The 22161-nt window shown below is 42.8% G+C and overlaps 1 protein-coding gene across 1 annotated transcript in view; it reads right to left on the bottom strand.

Moving 5' to 3' along the window:
- Positions 1-22161, bottom strand: part of csmd3b (CUB and Sushi multiple domains 3b) — a 1150768-nt gene that overhangs the window by 73320 nt on the left and 1055287 nt on the right. The window contains 7 exon segments of the mRNA XM_039737543.1: positions 2441-2635; positions 4908-5093; positions 5785-5973; positions 15713-15859; positions 16049-16237; positions 16627-16740; positions 17764-17844. Of these exon segments, the coding sequence (XP_039593477.1) occupies positions 2441-2635; positions 4908-5093; positions 5785-5973; positions 15713-15859; positions 16049-16237; positions 16627-16740; positions 17764-17844 (1101 nt within the window).

The following is a 22161-nucleotide window of genomic DNA, read 5'->3' on the forward strand; positions in this document are numbered from 1 at the left end:
CCCTTATTAAATTCCATGGCTTGTTGCTGCTCTCATTCTGCCACAGCAGACCTTTCCAAAGCGGTTGATTTTTCTGTTTTTTCTAAGAACGCCGTCAAAACGCTTTGGTGACCAGAGAGATCAGACTCACCGAGACCTTCACCTTTCTTTAGTTTCAGATATTGTGTGATGGACAAAGATGAGCTGGTCATGTGGCAGCTTGTTTCATGTCTCATTATTGTTTGGCTGCTAATTAAGGAAACAAGAAACAACTAAGGGGCCTGAGACAAGTTAATTAAAACTAAAGTAAAAGAAGTTAAATAGCATCAAAAACTGGTCAATAATTAAGAAGTTGGTTCAAATGAAAACCTACAGGCCTGGAGTTCGACACCCGTGGAGTAGGGGGTATCGCGATGTCCGGCCTAGTCATTCTAAACCCAATCATCCCCTAATTGGGTATCTCTCTGTCACCCCTTCACTACCTAACAGCTAATGTGTGGTGAGCGTACTGGAGCCAAAATGGCTGCCGTCGCATCATACAGGTGGGTGCTGCACATTAGTGGTGGGTGAAGTGGCTCTCCACCCAGAATGAATAAGCACTTTAAATATTGAGAAAAGTGCTATAAAAATGGAAAGAATTCTTTGTTATTGTTTTTAAATGTGTGTGCCAAGAACCTTTAACGTGTTAACTGTTTCTGGGACCTTTAGATAATACTCAGACATAGGGTTGTCATTAGAATATGCCATTTATCTGTGTGCTGATTGGTGCAAATTGAAAATGCTTCTTCGACTGTGTAATGAGCCGCACACCCTGACAAAAGCAGCTCTTTGATTAAGGTGGCTCAGTCTGAACAAGCACATGTGGCAGCTCCACTAGCTAATGTCATAAAAGACGTCCATCTACGGATTGCTTTGTGACCGTGACTTGCTATTCTTTATTTACAGGGTACTTCCCTAAACAGTTTTATATGTTAAAGAATTTGTTTTTCTGGTCTTGATAATAAACGTGTTGAGTATTTGACGTGTAAGCGGTTGTGGTGCTCTAGATTTTCACTGTGAACAGAAAATGTAAGTAAAGGAAAGCAATTAAGCAGCTCAGCTGTACTGAAGTCAGTAGATATAATCTAAATTAGATCACTTATTACTACAATGTTTTAAGGCAAAAACTAAAAATAACTCATCATAAATTAGCTATATTTTTTAACCTAACTCTTGGATTAAAGGGTGAAGAAAATGTAACACTATCGCAAAGGAAAGCACGTAAGCGTTTCATATTTAACGACGCACAAAACACTGCGGGCAAAATAACAAGTTGTATGTATCTGTGATTAATCCCTTTATAAAATGTGCGAGGTTAGAGCTGTCACACACGTGCGCATGGCAGGCACCTAAAGGGCTTGAGTGAGGGCAGTTCCGAGTCATACCGGGATGTGGCAGAGTGCCATGACTCTAATTCTCCCTTTCCTGCAGACCATTCACGGGAGGTCACACCTGGCTTTCTTGACGTCACTTCCGGGACCGAGCCTATAGAAAAGAGACCTTGCCGGCTCCGGCCCCTGTGATGTCACGTCCGGACTCGAGCCTATGGCTGAAGACCCTTATGATCCGGACCCCTTTGATGTCACTTCCTGTCTTCCCCTTTAAAAGCCTCCACCTTTTCCCTATTCCCTCAGTTCTGTGTTGGACTCGGCTCAGTGCTGTATTTATTTGAACGACTTTGCAGCCAGGAAATCGATTATACGGGTGGCTGCCCTAAACCTTTCTATGACTCTGAGTTGAATTTGTGACAAAGCAAAAAAATAAAGGCAACATGAAAATGACGCCATTAACCACAACAGATAGAAGCGGACATCATACAACACGTTCACAATGGCTTATGGGTAGTTTGAACACAGAAAGCGCAGCACTCTGAGTCTATTCGGTCAAATGAACATGGACGCACTGTAGTGAGATGTCTTTGAGTATAGTGGGAGTGAAACCTGCTGAAATTCACCAAAGGATGATGGCTCAGTAGGGAAGTGAGAACAGCAGGACTCAACCAAAAGTCGATGAAAGGGTAGAAAGGTTCAGCTCTGAATACTGCGCACACACAATCCCACATCGACATGGCGACTGCCTTCATCAGAGAAGACCGATGGATTCCATTGTCTGCTGTTGCTGCACGCTTGTTCACAGATTCACTTCCGATGAGGAGGTTAGATTGGATTTGGGAGCAGACAAAGAGCTCCTTCTCCCAAGGAATGAAGACGTTAGTGGAACAACAGCAGAGGTGATATGACTGTTATGTTCATCTGCACACAGTTACTGGTGTCAAAGTCGCCTTTACTATTTGATTCTCTCTCGTATCTGGTTCTGTGTCAAAGAATACCTTTGATTTTCTGTAAGGGCGCAGTTGCCGCGTATATTCCAAAACACATCGATGAAAGTTATTCCAAAATGGAAGCACACTTGAAACACTTACTCTGACACTGTGGTCTCTCGTTTCTCCAGCTCCACACGCCATTAGCCATGCACTGGATCGAGGCCGGTCCCAGGCGGTAGTAGCCAGGATCACAACTAAAGATGATCTTTGTCCGGTACTCGTAATGGGAGCCGTTAACTATTCTCCACCGCCCGTGTTCCAGGGTGAAGGAGCTGATGCTGGGGCAGGTAACGACTGAAAGAAAAAGCAACATGGATGCTAAGACAGTTTGGAAGCCTTACCACTCACAGGAAGACATTTGAAAACTAGTGCAAGCAAAATGTGAAGCACTCATCGTGGTTAAGCTCAGACGTGAAGGAGTACAAGATGCGGGCTTTTATACAGAAGCAAACAGCAAAGGCTGCATTCGAAGCCAATGTGGGTGAAGCACCACTTGACCTGCGTCGTAAATCAAGGCTGCCTAACTCGGTGTCTGAAGGACTCTTAAGTGTTTTCTGCTTTCCATTCCATGAAAGTGAATTAGTTAATTAAAGTAATTACTTAGTCTGGCTTCATGATCAATTGGAGAAATGGAACGTCGCTAAAGACCTCTAAAATATCTCATCGGGAGGATACGTTTCTCAAATGTATTTTTCAGGCCATTACTTATAAAGCTACTTTGCAATGAGGAAAATAGAAAACGGATGAATTTGTCTTATTTGAAAAGATAGCATTTCATACGGGTCACAAAGACACTAAGCACATGCCTCGGTACTGAAGGTATGAACGAGTTCTCGGTGCGTCCATCTGCAGAAACACTCACTCGTTTAAAGGGACATTCCACCCATACGCGATACTCCTTTAATATGATACTCACCCTCTGGAGTTTGTAGTGATGGCTGAGAAAAAATGGAAATCTCATGTTTTTTACAAAACGGAGATGAAAAAAAGTTTGCGATTTATCACAAGGTAACAGGGACCAATGCTGTACAATGGCAAACGACATGAAAAATGTCCGCGGATAAAAGAAAACAACAACAATCCACATGCCAGTTATCCAGTTGTATGCTTAAAATGTGCAAAACGCCTGCTTTTTATGCTGAAATATTGTTAAATAAATAACTTCCGGAAGATTAGCGCACATCATAAACAGGAAACTAAGGCCACACGGGACTGACTTTTTGAACTACGAGAATTCCTATTGGTGCCGGAATTCAAAATGGTGCACGTATATTTGCTTACACACGATGCATCCAGATACACAGCTGGAGTGCACATGCAATGCTCAAATTATTAGTTACATCCAGATCGTTAAGTTCTTTCCTCACATTATATATTGTGATGGACGCCCCTTCTACATATGTTCCAGGGGAGCAACCATGGGCTTCTCACCACCTACCCCGGGACGCTTGATGGCAGCCTCCCTGGTAGACAATGGTGCCTCAGTTTCCTGCAGGGCTCCGTGGGAGATGGAGTTCTCCAAAGCCCTGTTGGGATCTGGGGTGACCACCAGGGGTTGCTGCTCAGGGGGTCCCTGAGCCCAGAAATGCAATCAGAAACAGGTGATCAAGCAGCTTTGGTTGGGCCGGGTGGGCTATAAAAGGGGCCGACAACCACCACTCAGGGCCAGAATCGGGTGGAAGAGGACGAGGTTGCCAAGGAGGAGTGGTGGTTTGAGAAGAGAGTGCTTACTGGGACTGTGTTGTGCCTGTAGGGTCCACGGGGAAGAAAAATAAATTCTTTTTGTGTTTTTGCATGTGCCTCAGTGTGAGTCTGTGCCAGGTCGGGCGCTATACAGCGTCTAGTTTATAATAGATATATATAAAAAATATTTTACATAAATTTAGAAACCCGCTTGATATACACTAAAGCAGCTTATAATTTCACTACCTGCCTATGGTTAGTTTTACCTGGCAAACCGGATCAAAAGAAGCCCAATTGAATGGGAACCCACCAGTCTAGAAACATTAACATTAACCTCAATGTCTTCTTTGAGATGGGAATGGTGGCTCTGGGGCTGCACTGGTATCTGGAGGGATGCTGGTTCATATCCCGTTACTGCCAGAGAGGGATCTTACTCTGTTGGGTCCTTAAGCACAGGGGTGCTGTGCAATGGGTGATCCTGCACTCTGAACCCCAAATGTCATGTGAAAAGACAGTTTCTTCTCCTCTGGGACTAATAAAGTATGGCAAATCTGATAAAAAGCTTGTGTGAAAATGAGAAGAACTTGCAAACTTCCAGCAGACAGCAGCCAGGCTGGGATTCCAGCCCAGGACCCAACAACTGTGAGGCTATGGCACTTAAATGCTTCACCATCATATGATGTCTGGGTTAAAAACTACAATGAGAATTTAAATCTGATAAAAACAACAATATATATGGACAGAAAGGTCAGAACTGCTTTGGTGACTTGTCTGTGTAGGACAATATAGTGTGACGTAGAGAGCTGGAGCCCATCAGAGCAGTAACTAACAAGGCAACAAAATGAGATAACAGAGAATCTGAGAAATGCAACGTCCTGCTCACCTGAACAACGTGGGATTTTATTATGATTACTCCAAGTGCTGTCAGGTTGGCATATAGCTGTGGTGAGCTCTTTGGAAGAAAGTCGGTAGCCGTCATTGCAAAAGTAGTTGACACGCGTACCGACTGAGTAGTCTGTCGTCAGCACGCCGCCGTTCGCTGGAGCCTTGGGTACGCCACAGGAGACAGCTACAAGATGAAGAAGAAGCATTGAGGTTGGTACCTCCACTGAAATGGGCACTGCTCGCTAGAATGCCCCATGATAATTAGCTGTGGACTGTGAAATTCTCCAAAACATTCCACATAATAGTAAAGCTGTCTATTTTTTGCCTGTTTTTTAGTTACATTCTTTCAGTCATATGAAATGTTTTTGTGGAGATATCAGGATTTGTTCTTCATTTAAACATTATCTATAGATAAAGGTGATCTAATATAATGGACATCACACCACATTTATAATTTAAATAAGCTGAAATACAAATTGTGCATGTGGGGAAAAAGTAAGTGCACCCCTCCAAATACCTGAAATTAGAATCAGGTGAGAACGACTAGACCTTCATTAGAGAGCAGCTTGACTGGACCTGTCTTACTTAACCCTCAGACATTTAGTCTGACGCTGAGTTATGTGTGTTATGACCAAGCCAAGATCGAAAGAGCTCTCTGAGGACTTTGAAAAGAAGGTTCTAGATGCCTATGAGTCTAGAAAAGAATTTTAAAAGATCTCTGAACAACAGGAAATTTACCACTCCACTGTCCAGAAGATCGTCTACATGTAGAGAACATTTTACACAGCTGAACATTCCAGACATTTCAACAAATTTCTATTCTGTTCATGTGCCAGAGATTTTAACGTATCGATTTCATCCAAACCTCCGCTTACCTTGGCACGCTGGGACGGGAGCATCCCAGGTAAAATATCCCTCAGGGGTCTTTCTACAGACTGCTGTGTTCTTCCCAATAAGTCTGTACCCCCGATCGCAGGACCAGCGGACCACACTGTTAAGTTGCCCTCCAGTTTGGCTAACGATTAGTCCGTGTGGTGGAGAGTCTGGGGTGCTACAATAAAGAGCTGAGGGAACAGTAACATTGAAAATAAAATATTATTCACCTTTGATGACAGTGCACATCTATTCAATAAAACCATTTAATATCAAAAATGATTTAATTAGATCAACATTCTGACATATCTTAGAAGAAGGAGAAAGCTGCGAAACAGCTAACAAATGTTCATTTAAATTACTTTCTAGTTTTTTTACATGAATTAGCATGTTTTTTATTCATCATTGGAGAACAGCATTTGTAGCCAGATAAGCATTCTTCATGAGACAGTAAAGGTGGCAACTGAAACAGTCACATATATCACAAGAGACGTGCATGCACAGCTCCTCGCACCTTCTAAAACCAATTCAGGCCCTTGTGGAGCAGGAGATTGCCCCAGAAGCATTGAATTTAAGTCAGGGGGCTGACGCTGACGTGACACCAGTCCACCACAGGACACGGTCATGCTCATTCACGTTCACCGATTTAAAATTGTGAATTCAACGAACACACGCATCTTTGAGATGTGGGAGCAAAACCAGAGACCTCCTGCCATGCTGTCCAACAACGTAAGAAGCCAAAATAGAAATAATAAACCCCATTTTTTTTTAGACCTAACTGAATGAAAATCAAGCATTGGCTGTGCAGTCCATGGTCAGTTAGAACAGACAAAGTCGGCACAGTCACATTGCTGGAGATTTCCGTCAACTGGCCAAGAGTGTTGATTGGTGCAATTCACCAAAGCGTTTTTTGATTTACTGGGTTCACTGAACACCTTGTTCGTCAAATTTTATTCTGAAAATTTAGGCAATTTTCTTTTTTCCCAATGCCCCATGGTACTTTGACATCACTGAGCTGTAGTAGTTGGTGTTGGATGAAGAAGTAATTCATTGCCTGATAGGAGTTGTGCAGGAGCAGATCTTTCTTAAATACGTACTGTATCTGTGTCCCACCTCACACTGCACACCTCTGCCCGATTTGTTTCATGAATGCCTTTACGGTGTATACACGCACTCACAATGTCACCACCCGATTTGTATTCTAGCCAGATTGTGTGTGTTTAAACAAAATAAAAAGAAAAACTTTTGATGTGGACCCCCAAGTACTTGTAGAAGTATTTCTGCTCTGGACAGAAAAGGCAAAGTGATTTGGTACCAGAAGACATGTTTGTTGAAATCCAAAGAGAGCATTTGACCAGAACCACCTGATACCAGCCTTAAAGGATGGCGGTGGAAATGTTCTGGTTGGGTGCTGCTTTGCTACATCAGGGCCTGAGTGGCTCACCATCGTAGAATCCACTAGGAAGGACTTCTTCATTCATTCTTCATTTTAGAAGAATTATTGGAGGACTGGTGAGCTTTGTTGGGCTCAGTGACCTGTTCTTGTCTAGACTGCTCTAATGTTCATTGTACCAGAGGGTGCTTGACAATAATGTGAGAAGGCTGAAGCTCAACTGAAAGTGGACCTTGTAAGATGACATACCAGTAAATCCACCAGGGAATGGCTGAACAAAAGAAATGAAGGGTCCTGGAATGGCTAATTCAAAGCCTGGATCTGAATCCCATCATAGCAGACTGTAAACACGCACGGCACCCCTCAGACATTACACAACGCCAAAGAATTCCACATGGAAATAAAAACTTCACTCATCATTAAACTTTATGGAACAAACTGCACATGCAGTTACACAACTGGCCGAATGTTCATTTGACAGGTAATGAGAATATTATTAGAAATAATATCCGTAGTACATTGCGTCTTCATTGCTGGATTAAGCCTACTGTATTATGCTCCTCACTATGTAGCACAGAGCAGGTAGTGACAGGGACAGCCCACCAAAATAAAACGCCGATCCCCGGCATCATGGGCTCAATGGTTGTTAGTCCGTCATATTGTGAGGAGCTTAGAGATGCAGAAGGAGATTGTAAATTCGGTCTGTCCAAAAACAAACTGAACTTTAAAAAAAAAATCATCATTAATTTGCTAACAACTTAAACCGACTTGTCTACTTAACCCTCAGACATTTAGTCTGTCGCCGAGTGTGTGTTATGACCAAGCCGAGATCGAAAGAGCTCTCTGAGGATTTTGAAAAGAAGGTTCTAGACGCCTACGAATCCAGGAAAGAATTTTAAAAGATCTCTGAACAACTGGAAATTAACCACTCCACTGTCCAGAAGATCGTCTACATGTAGAGAACATTTTACACAGCTGAACATTCCAGACATTTCAACAAACTTCTATTCTGTTCATGTGCCACAGATTTTAACTTATCGATTTCATCCAAACCTCCGCTTACCTTGGCATGCTGGGACGGGAGCATCCCAGGTAAAATATCCCTCAGGGGTCTTTCTACAGACTGCCATGTTCTTCCCAATAAGTCTGTACCCCCGATCACAGGACCACACTGTTAAGTTGCCCTCCAGTGTGGATAACGATTAGTCTGTGTGGTGGTCTACTTCAAAGTGTCCCCCTTCCTCTATTTATACACCGCTCCTAGTGGTTTATCTGTTTCTGGAATGCGTCCTGGAACTCGTTGTATGGAATGTCGCGCAGGTCCCATGGCGAAGTTTCTATTGTTTGAAATCGGTGACCTATCAGGGTGGTTTTCAACTTTGAGAGCCAAAAATAAATAAATAAATAAACTCAGTCTGCCAGGGTCGTATGTCCACATTTCATCACCTGCTAGGACATGTTTCCAAAAGTTTCCGTCAATTTTTGAGTGATCTCGCAACGTCATGACTGACTGTGACTCTGCTTCGTCTTCCTCCTTCCTGGGTTTGTTATTACCTTGTGCGTTTTTTGTGAGATTTGTCGCCTATGGTGTTATTCTGGCTGGACAGGGCTTCCCTCCAGTGACGTCATTAGCGCAATGAAAGAGAAGTCCTCTGCCGTTTTGGAGCTGTAAACACAATTCAGTTTGCCGTTGTTAGCCAAGACTCTTCTTGTGAGTAAGCATGTGGATGGCTCATCTCAGGAGTTTGCTCGCTTTTGGCATAATTAAACTCGGAAGGAGCACTGCTTGTCAAGTGCCCACGAGGCAGGGAACTGCTGGTCTTAAGTATAGTACGCCCTGCGCTAAAATACTGTAATTATGCCATGCAAATGCACTTTCTCAGCAGGGATCTCAGCCCCGGCTCCTATTTCAGGCTCAGCCTGTGATTTATCACCAAAGACTCATGAAGAGCAGTCACTGAAACTTGTTATTCTCGTCAGCGGAGGGGACTGAAGCTTTTGTATGTGCTTAGTCTCATAACTCACAGGCAGCGGTTTGTAGGTTTTATCAATAGCTGGGTATATTTAGATCTTGGCGCTAATGATCATGCAGATGCCTGGGGTGTTTTCTTTTTTATTTTCACATGTTAGCCTGAAAGAAACTAAAATTAAGGAAAATACGCGGCCCTAATGAGGCAACTAATGACTAAATGACACGCTCATGAGGACACATCTGGAATATGGCGAGCAGTTCTAGTTTCCGTATTACAAGAATGGCAAGACAGGGGTAGGGAAAGTGGGGAGGACTGCTGGGGTAGGTTAGGAGTGGGGTACCAGAGCTTTTCTTAACCTAAGTAAAGGGACACCAAGCGGAGACGAAATACAAGCAGGTGGTGGAGCAGCTCAAATCTCTCCAAACCGCAAGAACGTGCAAGTGAAAGTCATCGACTCAAAGACTGAGTGCAGGAGTCTGTCTGTTGTTTATTGCTTTTGCGTGTCCAGTGCTGCCAATATAGTCACCCGATCTTCATGACAACTAAATTACTTGATAAATGGTTTTGGTGGGCCAATATTTTCTTCCCATGGTCAAGAGAATTACTGGTTAAGTCAGTTGAAGTACAGAGCTTGGGGTGAGCATATGAGCTAATACTATGAGGGACTGGTTAGTCCATGCCTCCCTGTCACTTAGAAGTGGGTTAGTAAATGAAAAGACTGCAAGTGTCCTGTCAGATGTTGGTTTTCTCCATGTGCCCGGTGCTGCCAATGTATGTATCCAATCTCCATGACCCTATCCTGTAAAAAAATGGGTTCACTAAACAGCTCGATAGACAGAATTGGCAGAACAATGCTTATTTCATAATGGATTTGGTACACCAATGTCTTCTTCATGTGTTCCTGGTGTCCTCCCCATCCAAAAAGGGGAGCAGGCTAAGTTAATTGAAGAATTCAACTTGATGTGAGCTTATGAGTCAATCCCTGGGAGAGAGTGATGTCCATTCCGGTGTTGGTCCCTGTCACCCTGTCAAAGAGAAGTGGGGTTAGGACATGAACAGAATGCACGTGTCCCATCTGGTGTTGGTTTCTTCCATGTCCCCATTACTGCCAATGTAGTTGTCTGCTCTCCATAGAAAAGTGGGTTCACTGAACGGCTCAATAGATGGATTTGGTACACCAATGTTTTCCTCACGTGTTCCAGTTTCTATTCACATCCAAAAGGAGTTCAGGTGAATTGAATTCCAGAGCTTGGTATGAGCATATGAGCTGATGCTAGGACAGACTGACGCCTCATTCGGGGTTTATCCCTTGAATTGAACAGATTGCTCGTATCCTGTCTGATGTTTGTTTCTTCCACATGTCTGGTGCTGCCGATGTAGGCATCCATTCTCCACAACCCTATCCTAGAAAAATGGGTGCACTAAATGGCACACATGTTTTCTTCACGTGTTCTCATTTTCCTCCCAATCCTAAAGGTGTGCTGGCTGAGCATATGAGTCAATGCTAAGAGAGAGTGACATCCATTCCAGTGTTGGTCCCAGTCACTCTGTCAAAGAGAAGTGGGTTTAGGACATGAACAGATCACATGTATCCTGTCTGATTGTTGTTTCTTCCATGTCTGCTGCTGCCGATGTAGGCATCCATTCTCCACGACCCTATCTTAGAGACATGGGTCCACTAAATGGCACAATGGATGGATTTGGTGCACCAATGTTTTCTTCGTGTGTTCCAATTTTCCTCTCACGTCCAAGAGGTGTGCTGGTTAAGTTAATTAAAGAATTCAACTTGGTGTGAGCTTATGAGTCAATCCCTGGGAGAGAGTGACGTCCATTCCGGTGTTTGTCCCTGCCACCCTTTTAAAAAGAAGTGGGTTTTGGACATGAACAGAATGCATGTGTTCTGTCTGGTTGTGGTTTCTTCCACGTGCCCAGAAAATGAGCCCACTAAATGGCACAATAGATGGATTTGGTGCACCAATGTTTTCTTCATGTGTTCTCATTGTCCTCCCACATCCAAAAGATGTGCTGGTTAAGTTATTGTAATTGAATTCTGCAGGTTGGCATGAGCACACGAGCTGATCCTGGGAGAGACTGACACCACATCTATGGTTGGCCCCTGTCAACTTGTCACAGAGAAGTGGGTTTAGTAAGTGAACAGATCGCACGTGTGCTGTCTGGTGTTGGCTTCTTCCATCTGCCCACTCCTGCCAATGTAGTTGTCTTCTCTCCATGGTTTCTTCATGTAAAAGTGGCTTCACTAAATGTCTCGATAGATGGATTCGGTACACCAATACTTCCTTCCCCTGTTCCAGTTTTCTTCCACATACAAAGGGTGTGCTGGTCAAGTTAACTGAAGTACTCAGCGTGGTGTGAGCACGTCAACTGATCCTGGGACAGACTGGCCCCCCATCAATGATAGATAGATAGATAGATAGATAGATAGATAGATAGATAGATAGATAGATAGATAGATAGATAGATAGATAGATAGATAGATAGATAGATAGATAGATAGATAGATAGATAGATAGATAGATAGATAGATAGATGATCAATCACAGATGGATGGATGGATCCTAAACTTGTCTCAGGTGGCCCACAGTTTACTCTCAAGTTGTTATTAGTGCTATTATTCTTTATTTATTTTTTTTGCGGTTTACAAGGCAAGCACATCCTAAAGAGCTAAATCAGCTCGATGTGACCTGTGAGAGACCGCGTTGTATCCGAACCTACAAATGATGAGCTCCATCCATTCTGTAATGAAATAAAATGGGTAAAATAGAATAAAATATGTATTTATGTTATAAAATACTCTATTGAAACTGTTTATTAATAAAGGAGTGTATGTGACCTACTGTATTCTTCAAACTTGTGATCGTTTGCTTGATTGGAAAAAATGCTTTAATAAGCAGTGGAAAGGCAACAATACACTATCAGATCATTTTAGTTATATAAATATCTTAATCCTGACTCCTACGTCTTATTAAAGGTGTGAAAAAAGAAAGCCTTATTTAAAGTGGAGCTTATGCTTTATGATTTACTTCTGATTGCACAATGCTTCATTAGTTTGGTAAAACAAACTACTATTAAAAAAATAATATTAGAGCAGAACAAAACAACTCTGAATTCATAAAGTTCAGAACAAAAAAGAAAACATCCCCTCGCCTTCTGAATTTTAATCCCAGAATACCTTTGCACTTCAGCGTCTTCCAGTGACGGTGGACAGGTAGCCAAAGGCAAATACAAGGCAAGCTTGTCAGAAAATGTTCTAAGCAGCGTAAAGGTTAGGTCCGTCTGCCTCTTACAGGGAGGATTTGTTAATTTTTAGGTTAACATTGTTGATGATTTAGTGCCTGTGTATCTTATTCTATGAGTTTTGTGGGTTGCCCCCCAGGAGGCGGGGCCATGTGCCCATCATCATCATCAAGAGACTGTTCCCAGCTCTAAAAAGGTTGAATAAAGCCCGCAGTCCCTTGCGGTTCATTGAATGCGCTAGCATTGATGAGTTTTGTTGGACTTTCTTTGATTAACTTTCTGATTTTGCAGATTTCTGGATTTTTGACCCCTTTGCTCTCTTTCTTTGACTATTCCTAGTATTTTACATTGGGACTGCTTGATGTGAGGCTGAATTTTCAGGAAAATCCTTGTGCTTAAGAACATTTTGTGTATAATAATATCGTGACGTGCAGGCAGTCACTTGCTGACCCTTGTCTGAGGGAGTGAGAGGGCTGGGAAGAGACGTTTCTAGTTATGAGGGGTGAGCCCACCTCCTAGATTATGAGTGACAGGCGTAAAGCTTAACGGGGACAGAAATTGTAGGCTGAAGTCCATTAGGGATGAGCAGACTAAAAGTGATGGATGACGGTGACAAACCACCAAAGTGGATGGTGATGTATAGTAGCTGACATAGGAAAGCTAACAGGGCTTTAATAAGTGGCTGTGGTTTTGGAGTTGTGCTACGTAACTCCAAGTAGTGGAGCTAACCATTAAACTCCTTTTGTACAAAACTGAAAAGAGCAATAAACTCGGTGAAGCCCTGACAGCTGTGACTCCTCCTGTCTTCATTTATGCTATAATATTTTTATTTTTAAAACTTCCATGTTTGTGCACTCATTACTATCTGGAGTTTCCTGGTTTCCCCCCTCTAGTGGGCATTCTGAGTCATTGTTGGGACATGGGATGTGTTGTGCTCAGTAAGCCCAAGTTCACAAAAGATATTTATAAGGGAACACCGGGGGATGAATTTATGAGTGGCACACTTATTTTTAAATCCCTCATTATACCCTCAACTAGGAAGACCAGACAGCAGAAGAAGACTCGTGGGCACTGTGGAAGAATAATTTTAGGGTAACATAGCTTTCATCTTAAAGAAATAGCACAAAGGGTTAATAAATGTCAGAAACCTTTGCAGACACTTCAAGAAACCAGATAAAGATCAAGCGAAAAACAAATTGTGCTGAAAGATGACTAAGAAATCAGCAGATGTCCTATAGAACAACCAGAATGGACAGCTGCACAGAAATTTCAAGGGTGGTGGCACAACTCAAAAGTCTAAGAACCACCAGAATACCGTATTTACTCGTGTACCACGCACCCTCATGTAAGACGTGCACCCTAATCTTTACAAAGAAAATCGCGAAAATCGTTTTGCCCTGTGAACGGCGCGTGTTGTGATTGTATAGGAAGCATTTAGAGAGAGAGAGAGAGAGAGCGCGAGTGCATGAGCGAGAGAGAGAGAGAGAGAGAGAGAGCGCGAGTGCATGAGCGAGAGAGAGAGAGGGAGAGAGAGAGAGAGCGCGAGTGCAACTGCATGAGCAAGCAAGAGAGAGAGAGCGCGAGTGCATGAGCGAGAGAGAGAGAGCGCGAGTGCACAAGCAAGCGAGTGAGAGTGAGTGGGAGAGAGAGAGAGAGAGAGAGAGAGAGAGAGCAGAGCGCGAGCAAGAGAGAGAGAGAGAGCACAAGTGCGTGAGCAAGAGAGAGAGAGAGAGAGGGGAGAGAGAGAGCGCGAGTGCAACTGCATGAGCGAGCAAGAGAGAGAGAGCGTGAGCAAGCGAGCGAGCGAGAGAGAGAGAGAGCGCGAGTGCATGAGCGAGAGGCGAGCAAGAGAGAGAGGGAGAGAGGGAGAGAGAGAGAGAGAGCGCGAGGCGAGCAAGAGAGAGAGAGAGAGAGAGAGCACGAGTGCGCGAGCAAGAGAGAGAGAGAGCGAGTGCAACTGCGTGAGCGAGCAAGAGAGAGAGAGCGTGAGTGCAACTGCGTGAGCGAGCAAGAGAGAGAGAGTGTGAGCAAGCAAGCGAGCCCAAGCAGAAGAAGTAAACATTACAGAATTACATTTCCTTGTGTATGACATGCACCTGATTTTCCAATGCTAATTTTCGTGAAGAAATGTGTGCGTGGTACACACGTAAATACAGTGTAATATTTTTAATAGAAGTCATTTGGGTGTAAACCAATGAACCAAGCAAAGTAAAATGTATGCATTGACTGACACTGTACAGTATGTAAATTCAACAGTTTCTAAAATGATCTTCTGTTCGTCGTTTCTCTGATCATTCTGCCCAGGCTGTAACAGACTGCTTTTGATGAACGCTCCCCTCCAAGGCATTTTGCTGAGGAGTCATTCAAGTCGCCATGAACAGCATTTCTCCTGCCCGAGAACTGATTTGTCCTGGTAGAGGATGTTTCTTTCTTTAATACGATGTTACATTTCTACCACAGCACCTCTGTCTCTTCCACTCCCAGTAATTCCAGCTCTAAACAGTAACCAATGAGAAGAAGTTGTCATGAATGACTGCAGATTGCAGAAAAGGATCGCTCCATTTTGTCGTAGGTTTGGATCATCTCATCCCGCCATATTACCAGACATTTGGTTTTGGTTCTAAATTCTGTCAAGTTTCACTTTGTTTTGCCACACCCCCATTATAAATGCCGATTGCCGAGTGCTCATGTGATATTTCAGGTTTGTTTTTTTATATAAATATGTAAATATTTCTACAATCCTGTTTTCGCTTTGTCATAAAATGTGAATTTTAACGATTTGAGCAACAACCTAAAGTTTGACAAAAGTGAAGGGGTCTGAAGACTTCCTGAGGGTCCGGCATATATATTTTTCTGTATAAGAACAGGACCACAACAGGGTCTGCACACAGAGCCCTGTGCCCTGTAAATCCACCACTGGTTGTTAACACTTGGTGTCCTGGTTTGGCACGGGCACTCGGGTGCTGCCAGTGTGGTTTGTGTACATTCTGCCCATGTCTTTGTTTTTTTTTCTTTTCTGCATATTCTGGTTTTGCTTCCATAACCCAAAGATGTCTGTGTTCAGCTAAATGGCAATGATAATGATTGGCCCCATTTGTTACTGGCTTTGGAAACGTGTTATGCCAATTGTTAGCCAGTTCGCTATGTTGGCAAATAATTTAAAGCTGAGTATGATGAAAACAAAAAAAGGAACATGCCAACTGGGCCTGAATTAATAGATATATTATATAATGAATATAAACAATCATTGTTAGACATTAATATATGAGAATATAATAAAAAAAAAGGAATACATACTTTGATACTCACCAACATATCTGATTCTGAACCCTTTCTTGTTCGTGCCATGATCAGCTGCCCAGCGAAGCAGCAGCTGGTGGCCAGTTGTCGTTACGTTGAAAGGGGAATTGTAGTCTCCGCTAAGGGTAGCAAGAACTGGGCTGTGGATATTTGATCCTTTGAAAAGAAACATTAAATGGGAAAAGAGAGTTTCAGTTTTACAAAGTTGGGTTTAGTTTACACAAGTTTCCCAATTCCTCCCTTTTCCACTCATCCATCCATTCTCTAAACAATTGAGAAATGGCAGAATTATCTGAATTTAAGGTAAGTTCAATCAGTTTAACAGAGCCCAGAATGAACGCCTACCGTCAAAAACCTCCAGAATGTCAAACTCATTTTCGGTCTGAAAAAACTCAAAGTACAGGGTGATGTTGTATCCTTTCTCCACAGTGATACTCCAGGAGCACATCTGTAAATTTGGGTAACTGTCTGGGTAACCAGGGCTTAGAATAACTCCAGTCGAATCAAACCGCAAGTCATTAGCAGGGCACAGCACTAGAAAAATGAGGCGACAGGAGACTCGTAAGTAAAGCCAAGATGGCATTCGTGTTTACTTTACTTCTTTCTGGGCACCTCAGCCTTATAGTGTGAAGCTGCATGTTCACCGAGGTGAGAGCTCAACACACAAACACTCAGGTGTCTCCTTTGGAAGTTTTTAAATCTTGCAGGCCATTTCCAGTTAAGATTTTTTTTAAATATGTGATGCCTTCTAAAACCAGTAAAGAAGAACCAAAGGATTGCAATGCTAATAACACTACTTTAAAGCTGAAAAAGAACAAGTGATGTACCATTACAGAGGATATTTCAGATCCTGGTCACATTTAGTTGTCTAAAATAAACGTGGCAATACAAAACCGCAAGAAAGTTATAAAGGAATTAGTAACCTTGACAAGAAGGCGGTGGACCGTCCATCTGTAAGCGCTCTCCGAGTCTACAGGTGAGAATTTCATTACCGACTAATGTAAATCCTGGGAGACACTGGTAACGGATGATATCACCTGGAAGACATTAGCAGTGAACTTTGGAAACTCGGCTAATCATCATCATCATAGATTTATTCAAAAAGAATTCAAAAACCAAACAAGGAGTTAGATGAAAAAATGGGCAGAGAGATATTGCTGTACTGATCCAAGACGAGACAGTGAAAAATTTGGGAATGGGATCAAGAGAAGGCAGAGGCCCACATCAAAAAGAATTTAAAAAAAAGAAAAAAGTCAGAATGCTAGAAGACTAAATCCGGTAAATAATAAATAAATTTGAAAACCAGAAAGTCAGTGGAAGAACAACAGCTATGGGAATCACATAGAGAATCCGAATATTGGATACACCGGAAAGCTCTGAGCCGACCTTAATGCTGGCGCTTTGGATGAGGTCACAAGTCACGTACCCCTGAGGACTGTCAGGATGGATCACCGTGACAAAAGCTGATACTAACTCAACAAAAGATGACACCAAGTAAGGAAAGAAATTGGAGTTTGGATTAAGATAACCTAAAATATCAACATTTTAACTTTTGCAAATGTACAAAAGCAATGTGAAATTAATATTCCTTGGGCTTCAAAACCCCCGTATCCATGTAAAGCATGTACCTAATAACCATAGAGAAGGTAAAAAAAAAAATAAAAATAAAACACAAAAAGTCATTATAACAATGACAAATTGCCTTTGAGAAGAAATCCAAACTCAAATAAAAATTCAGTCTGGGGGTACTGCCTCCTTGGGCTCAGTATAAAGAAGACAAGGAATATAAATCACAGCATTAACAAAATAAGAATTAATGAGATGGAACAAATTGCACAATACAAAAGGAAAGAAAACAAAAACATATTCAAGAATATAAAACACAAAACAATTCATTAAAAACAGCAATACGAATAAACAAACAAAGAGTAAAGAAATGAAAGGCACGGACGAGGCTCAAGTCAAACCATGCCAACAATTAATAAGGCCTGTCATCTGTATGAATAAAACAAAGTTATCAACATCAAAGACCGAGCGAAATGTGTTACAGATGTGTTTACCTATTTCAAACTCATCGTCTTCAATTAACACCTCTGCATTCGGGACGGGTGGAGGTGGTTGGCACACTCGCAGCTGGTATGCTGTATGGAAACAAAGGAGAGAAAAGCAACACATTGAGTGGACATCTCCGAGTTGCGATTTGCTTGTAGAAGTTCTAGGAAACAATGGAAGAAAAAAATAAGCCATAGTATTAGTTAACGAATGAAGATCATCAGGGCGGCATGGGGGCACAGTGGTAGTGCTGCGGCCTCACAGTTAGGAGACCCAGGTCCTCCCTGCATGGAGTTGGCATGTTCTCCCCGTGTCTGCGTGGGTTTCCTCCCACAGTTCAAAGACATGCAGGTTAGGTGCATTGGCGATCCTAAATTGTCCCTAGTGTGTGCTTGGTGTGTGTGTGCCCTGTGGTGGGCTGGCGCCCTGCTAGGGGTTTGTTTCCTGCCTTGCGCCCTGTATTGGCTGGGATTGGCTCCAGCAGACCCCCCGTGACCCTGCAGTTAGGATATAGCGGGTTGGAAAATGGATGGATGGTTGGATGGAGATCATCATTTAACCTTAAACGGTCAAGTCAAGAACCTAACCCTTCTCATTAGAACGGATGAGCAATGACAGCCCATTGTAGGTGCGCGTCTAAATAAAAACACGAACGGCTAATGCTGGATCCCCATATCCTGCTGTCCATGTTGAAAAGTTTTTCCTGTTTCTTCATTGACAGCGTTTACACGCACACACCTTGCCGGATTAAGGCTGATAACCTGGCTTCTTAAAAATCTGTGTTTACATAGGCAAGTCATCTTCTGGTGTTCTCCTTTGTCAAAACGCTCGGACATCATTAAATTAATTAAATGTCATCATTGGCCAACATGAATCCGAAAATAAGCATGACGGCTGTGTTCACTTTCTTGTGTTTTATAAACATGTTTAGTCAAATTGACGCTTTATTTATAGGTTTCTGTTACTGGATTACGTACAGCACACCCTTTTCAGCTTTGCTGTGCGTCTGAGCCCTGGAAAGGACTGGCACACCCACACGTGTTTCTCTTGCTTTACATTGAAAGTTAATGAAATAATAATACAGCAGTTTTTTTTTTACTTCAGTAACATACTGTAAGTATTGCGTTAGGTTACTCGTTACTTTAAAAAGTAATCAGACTACGAATGCGCGTTACGCTACTGCGCTTGAGAATGTGTTGCTGAGTTTAGCACTGTATGTTCAGATCATTAACGTACATTTAGCGAATTCTGAAATATCCAGACAGACTTTTTCAGCTGAGAGAAAGAATAATGCGATCGTCTGGACATTTGCCTCTTGAAATGCATTTTGTGGACGCTTCTCCCCCACGGCTGCTGAAAGTGTGTATGAAGAAAACACGTGCAGGCAGACATACACCAACTACAAAACCCTTAACTGTAACCCTTTTAAGACTTTATATGGCCACATGAGTAGGCCATTCGCAGAGAAATCTACCTCAGTTAATCAGGTTTCTCAGAGGCCAATAACCCGATTTCTCTAACTGGTTTAACCGTTTACTCTGCATTTTAGAAATCAGGCTTCTGTGAATAACCAGGTTATTGAAATGCATGTAAACGCACTGATAGATCTAGCAGACCAATTTAAATAAAAAATGCTTGCATTGAAATAATTAAAATGAAGGGTTCATATTTTAACTTGCACATGTCCTACTTGTATCTTGCATCCAGTGCTTCCCTCAAGCAAACAAGTGCGTAGTGGACTAAGTGGATTCAGAAATCAGGCAGACTGAACGTATTTACAGATGATGGAAAGCGAAACTAATGCTGTTATTGTCCCATTTAAATTTGTAAAATGTTTAATTGCTGAACATAATTATACAAATCATGAATAATAATTTATATGTCCTTGCAGAGCCAGTCGTACCGTATACTATACCATGACAGAGATGGGAGTAGATTCACACCTGGTGCCATGGATGGTGGACTATCTTACAGACAGACCTCAGTATGTGCGTCTCGGGAACTGCAGGTCTGACATTGTGGTCAGCAGCACAGGAGCGCCGCAGGGGACTCTACTTTCTCCGGTCCAACATACATCGGACTTCCAATACAACTCGGTGTCCCGCCACGTGCAAAAGTTCGCTGACAACACTGCTATGGTGGGCTGCATCAGGAGTGGGCAGGAGGAGGAGAATAGGAACCTAATCAAGGACTTTGTTAAATGGTGCGACTCAAACCACTTACACCTGAACACCAGCAACACCAAGGAGCTGGTGGTGGATTTTAGGAGGACCAGGCCCCTCATGGACCCCGTGATCATCAGAGGTGACTGTGCAGAGGGTACAGACCTATAAATACCTGGGAGTGCAGCTGGATGATAAACTGGACTGGACTGCCAATACTGATGCTCTGTGTAAGAGAGGACAGAGCCGACTATACTTCATTAGAAGACTGGCGTCCTTCAACATCTGCAATAAGATGCTGCAGATGTTCTATCAGACGGTTGTGATGAGCGCCCTCTTCTACGTGGTGGTGTGCTGGGGAGGCAGTATAAAGAAGAGGGACGCCTCACGCCTGGACAAACTGGTGAGGAAGGCAGGCTGTACTGTAGGCATGGAGCTGGACAGTTTGACATCCGTGGCAGAGCGACGGGCGCTGAGCAGACTCCTGTCAATCATGGAGAATCCACTGAACAGGATCATCTCCAGACAGAGGAGCAGTTTCAGAGACAGACTGCTGTCACCATCCTGCTCCACTGACAGACTGAGGAGACCCCACACTATGCAACTCTTCACTTCCACCCGGGGGGTAAACGTTAACATTATACAAAGTTATTGCCTGTCTATTTTACCTTCATTGTTATCACTCTTTAATTTAAAATTGTTTTTAATCAGTATGCTGCTGCTGGAGTGTGTGAATTTCCCCTTGGGATTAATGATGGATGGATGGATCTATCTATCATTATATAGTGCCTTTCACTCTATCGATCTATCTATCTACTTCATGCAGCTGGAGACAACCAGGAGTGAATTTGGCTTAAATGTGCATTGAAACAAGTAGACGGTTCACTGAATGCCACGTCTCTAAACCAATCTAATGCCACATGAAGGTGGAGCGCAAAGTAGGGGCAGTGAGCCATCAGTGTGAATGTGCAGGTAGTGGACGTGGCAGATGACAGGATGGCACGAGACAAAAAGCCAGGAGCCGTGGAAGGTCAGAGTGGTGTCAGTGGCACTGGAGGTTGGTCATGAGAGGAGGTGATAATTTTGGTCTTTTGATCTTTTTGAGGTTCAAGTTCAACCAAGCGTTGTCCGAGTGCCCATTTCCCACCCTCCACCTCCATGTCATTAAAATGCATTTTCATACCCACAGTGAAGGCTGGCCGTAGCCTATCTGACACAAGGTGAGAAAGTACCCTGTGTGTGGTCCCAGCGAACTGAAAAGCCCACCAAGGCACATTCACACATGGGCTGATTTGGAGAAGCCAATTCAATGAATGTGAGTACCTTTGGGAATCTAGGGGGTACCAAAGTACCCCAAGGAAAACCCACACAGATATACGGAGAATGTGCAGGCTCCACAACAGAGAAGAGGCGGGCGTGGGATTCAAACCCAGGACATCCATTATGGAACCAATGCCAGCCTGACCCTAAGACTGCAAACATAAATTGATTTTTAAGAATGCAAAAATTGGTTATGCACTCTAAAATGCTAGACAAAATAGCTTTAAAAATAGAATGTGATGTCTCATCTCACACACGGATTTACTCATCTGCAGTCAAAAGAGAGAAACTCAAATGATCCCCTTCATCTCTGTACGATCCAATTAATGGATGTGGAAGCAGTGACATCCTCTTGAAAATAACAATACAAGTAAACAGTAATTCTTGTTCCACAGTAAGCGGTAAAGCTGCTGCCATAATAATCAGAGCACAATGATAGACAATGTCTGTCATAACGAACTTCACTTTCGTTGGAAACCAAGGAACGCCGGCGTTTGCTTTCGCTGACAGTTTAATCAGCCGCCTGTCTAATTACAGAGTGAAGTGCATTTTGAATATTCCGACTTTCAGGCAGACTTGCTTTCTTCCAGACCTCTAACTAGCACAAAGAACTCTATTGATCCCGTAAAGTGGGTTGAGTAAGACAGAACAGGCAGCCAATAATCTGTTTTTATTAAATACAACGAGGGCGTCTACAAAATTAGCGTCTGCGCCTCTTTGTTTTATTGTGTCTTCTAATTTAATTGTTGGCAGCATAAAAAGGGTCCAGCAGAATGACAATAGGATGGGATTTTTCATCAACAGAATCCGTGTGAGTCGTTAAAGTTAAAAACGATCTTGTGAAGAACACATCTGCAGATGAGGAGTACTGTACCCTATAATCTGTTAAAAATGGCATACTTAAATGGAGATAAGAACTGTTCC

This window comes from Polypterus senegalus, chromosome 15 (genome assembly GCF_016835505.1).
Source record: "Polypterus senegalus isolate Bchr_013 chromosome 15, ASM1683550v1, whole genome shotgun sequence".
Classification (NCBI taxonomy): Eukaryota; Metazoa; Chordata; class Cladistia; order Polypteriformes; family Polypteridae; genus Polypterus; species Polypterus senegalus.